Genomic DNA, 12,774 nt, shown 5'->3' with positions numbered 1-12,774 from the left:
AAAGATGAGAGAGGTCTGTAATTTTCATCATAGGTACACATCAACTATGAGAGACAAAATGAGAAAAAAAAAATCAAGGAAATCACATTGTAGGACTTTTAAAGAATTTATTTGTAAATTATGGTGGAAAATAAGTATTTGGTCAATAACAAAAGTTCAACTCAATACTTTGTAACATAACCTTTGTTGGCAATGACAGAGGTCAAACGTTTCCTGTAAGTCTTTACCAGGTTTGCACACACTGTAGCTGGTATTTTGGCCCATTCCTCCATGCAGATCTCCTCTAGAGCAGTGATGTTTAGGGGCTGTCGCTGGGCAACACGGACTCCACAAATTTTCTATGGGGTTGAGGTCTGGAGACTGGCTAGGCCACTCCAGGACCTTGAAATGCTTTTTACGGAGCCACTCCTTCGTTGCCCGAGCGGTGAGTTTGGGATCATTGTCATGCTGGAAGACCCAGCCACGTTCCATCTTCAATGCTCTCACTGATGGAAGGAGGTTTTGGCTTAAAATCTCACGATACATGGCCCCGTTCATTCTTCCCTTAACACAGATCAGTCGCCCTGTCCCCTTTGCAGAAAAACAGCCCCAAAGCATGATGTTTCCACCCCATGCTTCACAGTAGGTATGGTGTTCTTGGGTTTTTCTTCTTCCTCCAAACACGATGAGTTGAGTTTTTACCAAAAAGTTCCATTTTGGTTTCATCTGACCACATGATATTCTCCCAATCCTCTTCTGGATCATCCATATGCTCTCTGGCAAACATCAGACGGGCCTGGACATGTACTGGCTTAAGCAGGGGGACACGCCTGGCACTGCAGGATTTGAGTCCCTCTCGGCGTAGTGTGTATACTGATGGTAGCCTTTGTTACCTTGGTCCCAGCTCTCTGCAGGTCATTCATCAGGTCCCTCCGTGTAGTTCTGGGATTTTTACTCACCGTTCTCATGATCATTTTGACCCCACGGGATGAGATCTTGACCCCAAGGGAGATTATCAATGGTCTTGTATGTCTTCCATTTTCTTACAATTGCTCCCACAGTTGATTTATTCACACCAACCTGCTTGCATATTGTAGATTCACTCTTCCCAGCCTGGTGCAGGTCTACAATTTTCTTCCTGGTGTCCTTCGACAGCTCTTTGGTCTTGGCCATGGTTGAGTTTGGAGTCTGACTGTTTGAGGCTGTGGACAGGTGTCTTCTATACAGATAACGAGGTCAAACAGGTGCCATTAATACAGGTAACGAGTGGAGGACAGAAGAGCTTCTTAAAGAAGAAGTTACAGGTCTGTGAGAGCCAGAAATCTTGCTTGTTTGTTATTGACCAAATACTTATTTTCCACCATAATTTACGAATAAATTCTTTAAAAATCCTACAATGTGATTTCCTGCATTTTTTTTTCTCATTTTGTCTCTGATAGTTGAAGTGTACCTATGATGAAAATTACAGACCTCTCTCATCTTTCTAAGTAGGAGAACTTGCACAATCAGTGGCTGACTAAATACTTTTTGACCCCACTGTACTACCTTAGCTACAGCTTGCATGTGTTGCTTATTCATACACACAGCATTCATACTGAGGAAGAGGACATGCAGTAAAATATGCTGCACCAAAAGCTGACATGAAATCAGGTATGCTGTTTGGGGTAAATATACATTGTGTTTCAAGCTTAAGTCAGCTACCTGGACAGTCAGCATTTTTTACCAGCATGTGAATTTGTATGCAGTTATGAAGGCTGTTCCTTTTAGAAGGCAGCTGCCAAGTGATGTGCTTTATTTTGGCCAAATTTTAAAATTTCATTTAAATTCTGTTCATTAGATCAAAAGTCTGAAGATACTTCAACAAACAGGAAAAGCTAATTTGTGCTCAAACTACCATGTATGGTTACAGTTACAATAGTGATTTGATTATTTACTACAACTGCTAGCTAGCACGCTAGTTAGCCTTCTGCAGCATCTGCGACAACAAACTCTGGGTTTTCTGTCTCTGAGCTTTCAGTTTTCCACCTCAGAGTGTTTACACAAACACAGCTGTTTGAGGTCGGATAAAAGCTTTAAAAATGTTGAAAAATCTAAGAGGCCCCAGAATCAGATCACTCCTAATTTAAGTCATCAACTTTATCATCCAGTATTTGTGTTGTCCCAGGCTTAGGTTTCCTAATGATAGTTAGGTCACATTTACCCCACCACCATGTTTTAATGTCATTTTTTTAAATAAATTTTAGACTGGGGTGACTCGAGAGTTTGAATACTTTCAAATGGTGCCATGACTGAAAAAAACTAAAAAAAAAAATGGTCTAGGCAATAATTAATATGTTACTTTTCAAAACCTGCTTACTGATCACCTTTTTGTGAGTGCATTATGGGAATTTCTTGACTTCTGAGACTGTACACGGATTTAACACTTTGGGCGTTTCCTAAAATTGCTGACATTCTAGTAAGAAAACTTCTCTTGTGATTCAGAGTCAGTTCCAAATTCTTGATCCGTCTGAATAAGGAAGTTCCTAGACAGCAAATTAGAGCGGTGCAGAAATGTAATCCTTGCCCAATAGGTTTCATGAATGTAGGCACACACAAGCAATATATAGGGTGAAATGCAGCTGAGGGTATGTACTGTATGTGAGTATGTAAATGATCCAGGTGATTTTAATTAGCTTAAACTGTAATAGAGTAAAGGCTCGTTGCCCCAGCTGTATGCTTGGTGGATGATGGGAAACAAATCAAAAGAAAAGCAAGACCTATCTAACATTTAAGATACTTCCTATTATTTGTCCAAAACACTTTCCTGAATGTCCTCCATTTCGGTGATGTCTTCTGGTTTCTGTGTTCATTTTTTAGATTTGCAGAATCAGTTGAAAGTTTTTCAGATTTTCGATTTAAGGGCTCATTTCCGGGTTGAGGGTTTCAGGGTGCTTGTCTTGAGTTGGGGTGTCTAAGTGATTAGCTGATAGCAGTTCATACCTAGCTTTTTGTTTCAGGTTTCAGCTACAGACTTAATTCATATCTGTGCTATTCAGTGAGATCTTGTCAAAGGAACCAGGACTGTAAAAGAGTGGAAGAAAAACAGAAAAAAACATAAGTAAGATATGATGTTTATAATGCTCTCAACTTGTACTTAATCATTTAATTTCTACCATGATATGATACAACTTAAAGCATAGAAAACATACACATCTAATTACTGGCAATACAAGTTTAAAATGACACAAACTTACAGTATATTTGAGCTTAATGTAAATGCTAAACTTCAATATTAACATAATGTTTTTAAAAGAGCAATTATCACAAACTTACTTTGTCAACAACAAAGCAGGGTGCTGCCCTAAAATGTCTTTAAATAGCTTCAGCATATTTCACTTTAGGATCCACTACAAAGTCCTGCTAGAAATTGTAGTCACTTTAGATGTGTAGCTAACTGTCACAATGAGCTCCTGTGTGACTCTGTCTGATGGTTTGGTGCTTGTATCTTTGTAACTTTGTTCAGTCTGGTTTGTTTCTAGATTCTTGTAGTTAGCATGTTTAGCTTAGTTAGTCTTATTTAGCCTTGTTAGCCTGTTTAGCCTTGGTCAGCCTAGTTAGCCTGTGTAGCCTTGTTTGCCTAGTTAGTCTTGTTTAGTCTTGTTTGTTCCTGTCCTTTGTTAGAAATAAACTCTTAGTTTACATCTCTGTGTGTGTCCGCCCCTTTGTCTTGTCTAGCCCCCTCGTGACACTAACTAAGATCAGTTTGTTCTTAGAAAATTAAAATGGGTGTAAAAACTATTCAGACACCGCAAAGTTAAAAACAACAGTACTTCACTGAAAAGCAGTTGTCAGTTACATTTTAGGCACATATGCAATAAAACAATTAGCTTTTTACAGCATTGTGGTTTAATTTAAACGCATGTCTCTTAGTAAACTGTCTTAAATTCCCCAAGGCTATGAAAGTCCCTCTGTCATAAAATCATATTCATCCTTTTACTTAGAAATCAGTCATGAGGTATTTGGCTTTGTATTTGAGGTTCTTGTTGTAATGGCAATGTGGATCAAACGGTTAACTTTTTCTCTTCCAAACATGATCTATACCAAGAATTCTATTTGTTTCATCTGGCGAATTTACTGATTTGTTTAAATGCTTTTGAGGTGCATCTCCTTGTTTTTTCAACATACTGTATGGCGTGTAGAAATCATGACAGCAGTGCAGCTTGTTGCTTACTGTTAACTGGTTAACTGTCATCCTGCAACTCTTCTGGGGAGTTTTGGAAGTGATTGAATTATTGTTGCATATTATTTTGGCTTTTTGAATATATTGCGGTGTATGTGTATAAATACATATTTTTGATCCATATCTGTAATTTCAAAGTAAAAAAACATTATCTGTCTAAATATTTATTATCTAATTTATAATCTATTAGTTTAATTATCTAAATATTTTCACAGAAAGTAGATTAAATAAAAACAGAAGTTTTTTGTAGCATGAATTAACATGTTATCTTTGGGCTAGCCTAGGAGTAATTTAAGTACTAAATGTTAAGAGTTAAGGGCCTTGCTGGCAGTCATTGGGCTTAAACCAGCAACCATCTGATTACTAGTCGAGAACCTCAGCTACTGAGCTTATATCACCCCAATTTAAACTTCCATCAGCGGTTCCACCACAGCTGGGCCCTTACCTCGAAACTGCTCTAAAAACACCCACACATTTAACTCTGGGAACGAGCCTTTGTATTAATTCAACAGATGAATAAGTAAATAAGATGTTACTGTAAGTCGCTCTGGATAAGAGCGTCTGCTAATGCCGAAAATGTGAATGTAAATAAAATGTAAGATGCATGCTAAAGCTGCTCAGTGGACAGTTCTCAAACTATGAAAGAGATACATTCGACCGATTCGACCCAGTGGCGAAACCTACAGCAGGTTATTGTCGCTGAACCGCTGGATGTCTAAATGGTGCTCAGAAAACTGCATTGATTTTGTAGATAACTGGTCCACCTTTGAGGGAAGGCCTGGTCTTTTGAAGCGGGATGGTGTCCACCCCACGTGGGAGGGTGCTGCTCGCATTTCTTGCAGCATAGGTGACAGGCTTTACCACCGCGTTAGTGTAGCGGCAGATAGTGTTAAATGACTATCCAGAGCCAAGACCAGGCAGCAGACAAACAGGCCTAACCAACTGTCTGCGAGTCGCCATCGGACGTCACCCGGAATCCTTAGGTCACAAACCATTGAGACTGTGTCTGTTTACCGTGGCAGGTGTAAGCCAAAACTAAATCAAAAAGTATGTCATAATAACTTAATTAAAATTAATCTAAATGAGCATCATGAAAACCATAGTAGGGCTAAACTAAAGTTAGGACTTCTAAACATCAGATCACTTGCATGTAAAACAGTAATTGTAAATGAAATAATTACAGATAATAGTCTTAGTGCACTTTGTTTAACCGAGACCTGGGCTAGACCTGATGAGTATCTAGGTTTAAATGACGCATCTCCTCCGGGTTACAGTTATGAACATAAGCCACGTCTTAGCGGTCGTGGTGGAGGAATAGCCACAATTTATGATAGACATAGGTCTTACTGTAAAATCATCTCCCATAACAAACTCGTTTGAAGTTCTTATCTCTGACATAACCAATAAATGTTCATCTGATAAAACTAGTATGTTTAAGCTGGTTACTGTTTATCGACCCCCTGGTCCTTACTCAGAATTTCTTAACGAATTTGCCAATTTTCTTTCTAAATTAGTCTTATCAACTAAAAAAGCTTTAATTGTTGGTGACTTTAATATTCATTATGATGATAAGTGTAATCCACTCAAAATTGCGTTTGATTCTATTTTAGAATCCTTAGGCATCACCCAAAATGTAACAGGACCCACTCACCGCTGTAAACATACCTTAGATTTAATACTTACTTATGGTATAAACATAGACAACCTGGAAATTGTACCACAGAATGACTTAATTTCTGATCACTCCCTACTAATTTATGAAGTGTCCCTGTCCAATAATATACAGCAACCACATCGTTTTAAATGTAAGCGCACTATTACATCTGCAACTGCAGCAGCGTTCATAAACTGCCTACCAGAATGACCAAATATATCAGCATCAGAACCTAAAGAACTAGATCAGGCAACTCAACACCTAGAGACCGTACTGCGCACAACCTTAGATAACGTAGCCCCACTCAAAACTAAACTGATTAGGGAGAAAAAACTTGCTCCTTGGTACAATGACCACACATGCGCACTTAAACAAGCAGCACGGAAATTAGAACGCAAGTGGCGTCACACTACGTGTATAAGATTGCTTGGAAAGATGCTCTAACTGAGTATAAACATGCACTTATCTTTATATTATTCGTCCCTAATAGAGAAAAATAAAAACAATCCTAGATTCCTTTTCAAGACAGTGTCCAAATTAACTAAAAACGTCAATGAAACTGAATCTAATATACCGCCTGACTGTACCAGTGATGATTTTTTAAAATTCTTTAATGACAAGATAGAAAAAATACGACTTCAGAGTCAAAGTGTGTCACTTGCCAATGTTAAGTATGGACTCACTCCGAGCAGCATTGGTGACAATAGTAACGAGTTAATCCAACTACATTCCTTTAATCCAATCTCCCAAAATGAACTAACTGTTGATTAAATCATCGAAGTCATCATCGTGTATACTCGATCCTGTTCCAACTCGTTTACTTAAAGATTTACTCCCAGCTATTGTAGAGCCCCTGCTTACATTAATCAATGCATCCCTTAGCCTTGGGTATGTACCTAAATTGTTTAAAAGTGCCGTTATTAAACCCCTGATTAAAAAACCTAATCTTGATCCACATGTTCTAGCTAATTATAGGCCAATTTCAAACCTGCCTTTTGTCTCTAAAATATTAGAAAAAGTTGTTTCCAAACAATTATGTTCTTATTTGAATGAAAATTGTATTCATGAAAATTTTCAATCAGGATTTAGACCCAATCATAGTACTGAAACCGCATTAATTAGGGTAGTTAACGAGTTGTTAATGTCTTCTGATAATGGATGTGTCTCTTTTCTTGTTCTATTAGATCTTAGTGCAGCGTTTGATACGGTCGATCATAACATTTTACTGGATAGGCTAGAAAATACAGTAGGTGTTAAAGGACTCGCACTCTCTTGGTTTCAATCATAGTTGACTGACCGCTCGCAATTTGTTTATGTAAATAATAAATGCTCGGAAACTACAAAAGTAAAGTGTGGTGTTCCACAGGGGTCGGTACTGGGACCGCTATTATTTACACTCTATATGCTTCCACTAGGAGAAATTATTCATAAACATGGCATAAAATTTCACTGCTATGCAGATGACACACAGCTGTATATATCAGCCAAACCAAATGATACTGACACAATCAGTAAGATAGAAGATTGTGTAAACGACATAAAAAACTGGATGTCAGGTAATTTTCTTTTACTTAATTCGGATAAAACTGAGGTTTTACTTGTTGGCTCTAAAGCTGCAAGAGACAAGTTGTTTAACCTGGTGCTAAACCTAAACACTTTCTCTGTTACTCCCAGCCCAGATGTAAAAAACGTGGGTGTCACACTAGATTCAGATCTTTCCTTTGATACACACGTTAATAATATTACTAGAGTTGCTTTCTATCATTTGCGTAATATCTCTAAAATAAGAAATATACTATCTGTTAATGATGCCGAAAAACTGATCCATGCGTTTATAACTTCTCGGTTAGATTATTGTAATGCTCTTCTAACTGGATGCTCTGGTAGATCCATAAACAAACTCCAGTTAGTTCAAAATGCAGCAGCTCGAGTGCTAACTACTGTAGAACTAAAAAATGTGATCATATCACTCCTGTTCTATCATCTCTACACTGGCTGCCAGTTAAATTCCGCATTGATTACAAAATACTTTTACTAACCTATAAAGCGCTACATGGTCTGGCTCCACAGTATCTGAGTGAACTTATTAATCACTACAACCCAGCATGTCCACTTCGCTCACAAGATGCAGGGTTACTTATAGTTCCTAGAATTAAAAAGACCACAGCTGGTAAGAGCATTTTCTTACAAAGCTCCACAACTCTGGAATAATCTTCCTGCCTCTATTCGGGATTCGGACACAGTCTCAATGTTTAAGTCTAGACTGAAAACATATTTATTTTCTCAGGCTTTTGATTAATATAGACAAAGGCACAGAGCTTGGGGGTTCTTGGTCATAGAAACTTGTGGTGATCAGGGATGTTGGGTTGCTGTCGTTCTGCCTCTCTTGTCCAATCACTCCGGTTTGGGTAGGAGAGGAGGGCGCTGATGTCCTGTGAAAGCCTTCATGACCTTGTTACCTGCTCGCTCTCCCTTTTAGTTATGCTATAATATTTAGGGCTGCCGGAGTCTAAAACTCTCTGTAAAACTGTTTTACTCAACTAGCATTGTACATTATTAACTACATTCTTTGTTGTTTTACTCCAAAGGCATTCTGATGGAAACCTGTTTACCCGTCGAGGTTAAGGATTAAAGTCGAGACTGCCGTGACAACTATGCTGCTCCTGCCGGATGTGACGGGTCTGGAGTAATTGCACCAAGAATGACAAGAACTCACTACAGACTTTATTGAAGACTAGAGCGAATAACAACTCTATTATTATTTATTTATTTATCTATTTATTACCAGTTATAAATTTTAGATCATTTAATTCTGTGTTTGTATGCTTTGTGTAAATCGTGTATTTATTTAAAGTATCCTCCAGACCACCCAAGAAGGATGGGCACTGCTGAGTCTGGTTCCTCTCAAGGTTTCTTCCTGTAATTTTCAGGGAGTTTTTCCTTGCCACAGTCGCCCTTGGCTTGCTCAACAGGGGTTTTTGTATCTGTTGGTCCTGGATTTTGTAAAGTTGCTTTGAGACAATGTCTATTGTAAAAAGCGCTATATAAATAAAGTTGACTTGACTTTACTTGATACAGTGGGGGAAATAAGTATTTGATCCTCTGCTGATTTTGTAAGTTTACCCCCTTACAAAGACTTGAACAGTCTATAATTTTTATGGAATGTTTATTTTAACAGAGAGACAGAATATCAACAAAAAAATCCAGAAAAAAAACATTAAATAAAAGTTATAAATTAATTTGTATTTAATTAAGGGAAATAAGTATTTGATCCCCTACTAACCAGCAAGAATTCTGACCCCCACAGATTGGTTATGTGCCCATGAGGCACACAAATTAGTCCTGTCCCTGTATAAAAGACTCCTGTCACAGAATCAGTTTCTTCCGTTCAAATCTCTCGACCACCATGGGCAAGACCAAAGAGCTATCAAAGGACGTCAGGGACAAGATTGTAGACCTGCACAAGGCTGGAATGGGCTACAAGACCATCAGCAAGAAGCTTGTTGAGAAAGAGACCACTGTTGGTGCGATCATTCGAAAATGGAAGAAATACAAGATCACAGTCAATCGCCCTCACTCTGGAGCTCCATGCAAGATCTCACCTGGTGGGGTAAGAATGATTCTGAGAAAGGTGAGGTCAGTTCAGAATTACCCAGGAGGAGCTTGTCAATGATCTCAAGGGAGCTGGGAGCAGAGAATGCTGGATATGACCCCAAGAACACCATCCCCACCGGGCATTTCTTTGCCTCCAAACACGGCGAGTGGAGTTGATGCCAAAGAGCTCAATTTTGGTCTCATCTGACCATATCACATTCTCCCAAGCTTTCTCTGAATCATTCAGGTGTTCATTGGCAAACTTCAGACGGGCCTGTACATGAGCCTTCTTGAGCAAAGGGACTTTGCGGGCACTGCAGGATCTCAATCCATTACGGCGAAGTGTGTTACTAATGGTTTTCTTGGTGACTGTGCTCCCAGCTCCCTTGAGATCATTGACAAGCTCCTCCCGTGTAATTCTGGACTGACCTCACCTTTCTCAGAATCATTCTTACCCCACCAGGTGAGATCTTGCATGGAGCTCCAGAGTGAGGGTGATTGACTGTGATCTTGTATTTCTTCCATTTTCGAATTATCGCACCAACAGTGGTCTCTTTCTCACCAAGCTTCTTGCTGATGGTCTTGTAGCCCATTCCAGCCTTGTGCAGGTCTACAATCTTGTCCCTGACGTCCTTTGATAGCTCTTTGGTCTTGCCCATGGTGGTCGAGAGATTTGAACGGAAGAAACTGATTCTGTGACTGTGATTTGTGTGCCTCATGGGCACATAACCGGTCTATGGGGGTCAGAATTCTTGCTGGTTGGTAGGGGATCAAATACTTATTTGCCTTAATTAAATACAAATTAATTTATAACTTTTATTTAATGTTTTTTTTCTGGATTTTTTGTTGATATTCTGTCTCTCTCTGTTAAAATAAACCTTCCATAAAAATTATAGACTGTTCAAGTCTTTGTAAGGGGGTAAACTTACAAAATCAGCAGGGGATCAAATACTTATTTCCCCTACGGTATGTTGTAGGAAATTCAAGCCACATCAGACTGCATCCTGGGATCCATACCATATTTTTTGTAAAAGCAATTTTACATCAAGCAATGATTAAAAAGTGTTTTTGCTTTGGTTGCAACAAAAGGCATGCCATGACATCATAAAAAAAAGCTTAAAAAAAACCAAAGGAAATAAACTTTGAAATTGCACTGAAAGTTTAACTGGCCTTTTTTACTTTGTTCATTCACATTCCTGCCATTTGTTTTATAACTATACATGTACATGTTTTATAACCTTACATGCACAAGCAGAAAAGTATCATTAATCAATAATCTTATGCCATGTTAGAAGTGCTTCCTCTTTATCAAAACCATGTGCAAAATCACTGAAATCTTTAACATTTGGCATTAACGTGTTAATTTGGAAACGTGTTAATTTACAACCATATCACTTTTAACCTTGTTAATATCTACAAACTACTCAACAATTAACCAAAACCTACAAATCTACAAACTACTCAACAATTAACCAAAACCAGGCTGTGGCTTATATTTTCAATCATTCTGTATTAATTTGAAGCTCATGTGCAATTTACACGTAAATAGGTAACCAGAATATCCTTGCATGAAATAAATGCTGCATTTCTTTGTTTCTTTTTTTAATAACAGAAGGGATCCTTTTTTCTTTCTGGATGGCAAAACACATTTTGTAACTGAGCTGTGAGAAAAGTTGCAGGAATTGATTTGCTGATTGGACAAGCTACAGTGCTTGGATAAAGTTTGTACTGGCTGGTACATCAGCTAATCCTGGGTAGTGTCCAGCTATTTTTCGTAGACTCGCTCCCCACTAAGTTCATGTTCAACTGCCTATGACATCATGTCTGGTTGCTGGAGGCAACTAGACAGTCAGGACGTGACTTCTCTCTTTCTCTCATCTACCCTCTACTTTCACACAAATTTCCTTTTCTATGTCAGCCAAATAGAAAAACTCAAACAGGTTAAAACTATACTTTGTCTACTATATTTTGTCACTGAGTGTCCATCTCAGCATAGTGAGGGAGTTTGTTAAAACCTCATCTAGGTGTTCATGAGTCCTCTAAACATCATTTTGAATCTACAGGCAACCCCTGAAAAAAGAGACAGAAACCAACAGACATACTCCAGATTGCCTCCATGTGCTGGGGCTGTAGTGTTTAGCTTGTGGTTTCATTCCTCATGAAAGATGTGCAGTGGGCTGGAGTGAAAGTATTTAACATCTGTGGGCCAGGATGCGTCCCAATTTTACACAAGGAGTGTCTGTAGCTAAACGCCACCCAACAAACTGCCAGCTGAGTTTAAACACACCACTGCACTAACCACAAATAAGCAACAACACACAATTAGCCAACACAAGAAAAACCATTATGTATTGGTTAAATATAATTAATGCAGAACTGCAAGAAGAGGAAGTGATACCAGATCATTTCAGTGACTGCTATTGCATGGAAATTAAAGGAGAAGGGGCGGTACTGGGGAGATGGTTTGGAGCTGCGTTTTCTCTTTTGCTTTTTTGTTCATCGGGAATCATGACAATTAAGTTGTAAACATGTATAAATGCAAAGACATGTCTACCTGTGTTTGCTGTGGTATGTTTAGAAAGTTGTCCCGTGCTCCGAAGCCGACAAACCCGTTGGAAGCTGTGGAGCTTGGCGTTGAGTATGCTGCACCCACCAACACACACACATAAATACACAGACAAAAACAAACAAAATTCTGTCAGCATCTGAGACTACGCTCTGGTGTTTAAACAAAACAAAACAAAACAGAGGGAGGACATAGACACTGGATTTAAAATTCTGTAGATCTGTTTTTGTTTTTACCTTGAAGTTTTCAGTGTTTTTGTGCCTTAAAAAAGGTCATAAGCCCATATAGTGAAGTGAAAAAAAATATTTTTCTCTCTGTGTTGTCTCAGTAATAATCATAATTTTAAGACCACACAATTTTAGGGACCACAATGGAAATAAGTCTATGGACTTTTTGTGTTATCCCTGACTGTTTCAGTTTTTTATAGGAGGTATTGTATCTATTTATAAAATATGAAATGGTTCAATAAAATCAAATCAAAAAATCAAATCAAGAACCTTCTTATGAACTTCGTTGGCAGCAGGGCCAAAGTAATCGAATTCCGGGCAGTGGTAAACAACGGACTCCAATTCCAGACTAAATATGTCTAAAAAAAGATTGCTGTATGTGAAGTGATGAAAGCAAAACGTTTCAAACCCATTTTAAAGCTAATGTGTCTGTCCAAAGTTGCACATGTGTATATACAGCAATAAAAGAAGATAGTAAAAAGGTCAGTGAAATATAAAAGGAGATTGTGGAATGTGTCTGATGTAATACTAATGA

The 12,774-nt window shown here is 38.4% G+C and overlaps 2 protein-coding genes across 5 annotated transcripts in view; one reads left to right on the top strand and one right to left on the bottom strand.

Moving 5' to 3' along the window:
- The window catches only part of rad23aa (RAD23 homolog A, nucleotide excision repair protein a), a 30,314-nt gene extending 21,394 nt beyond the window's left edge, over positions 1-8,920 (top strand). Inside the window, exons 9-10 of one of the 2 annotated variants that reach the window (XR_010014894.1) lie at positions 2,976-3,076; positions 8,441-8,920. The gene's annotated coding sequence lies outside the window, so the exon portion shown is untranslated. The remainder of the gene's footprint in view (positions 1-2,975; positions 3,077-8,440) is intronic. The other variant, XM_063010933.1, reaches the window with a different exon arrangement.
- LOC134329629 (nuclear factor 1 X-type-like) overlaps positions 1,517-12,774 on the bottom strand; it is a 141,073-nt gene continuing 129,815 nt past the window's right edge. For all 3 annotated transcript variants that reach the window (XM_063010925.1, XM_063010928.1, XM_063010929.1), the window contains 2 exons: positions 12,001-12,089; positions 1,517-3,039 (listed from right to left, as the gene is read on the bottom strand). In XM_063010925.1, coding sequence (XP_062866995.1) covers positions 12,021-12,089 — 69 coding nt within the window. In that variant the 3' untranslated portion in view covers positions 1,517-3,039; positions 12,001-12,020. The remainder of the gene's footprint in view (positions 3,040-12,000; positions 12,090-12,774) is intronic.

This window comes from Trichomycterus rosablanca, chromosome 15 (genome assembly GCF_030014385.1).
Source record: "Trichomycterus rosablanca isolate fTriRos1 chromosome 15, fTriRos1.hap1, whole genome shotgun sequence".
Lineage (NCBI taxonomy): Eukaryota > Metazoa > Chordata > Actinopteri > Siluriformes > Trichomycteridae > Trichomycterus > Trichomycterus rosablanca.
Note: the sequence above shows the minus strand (reverse complement) of the source record. Positions and strands in the feature narration are given on the sequence as shown.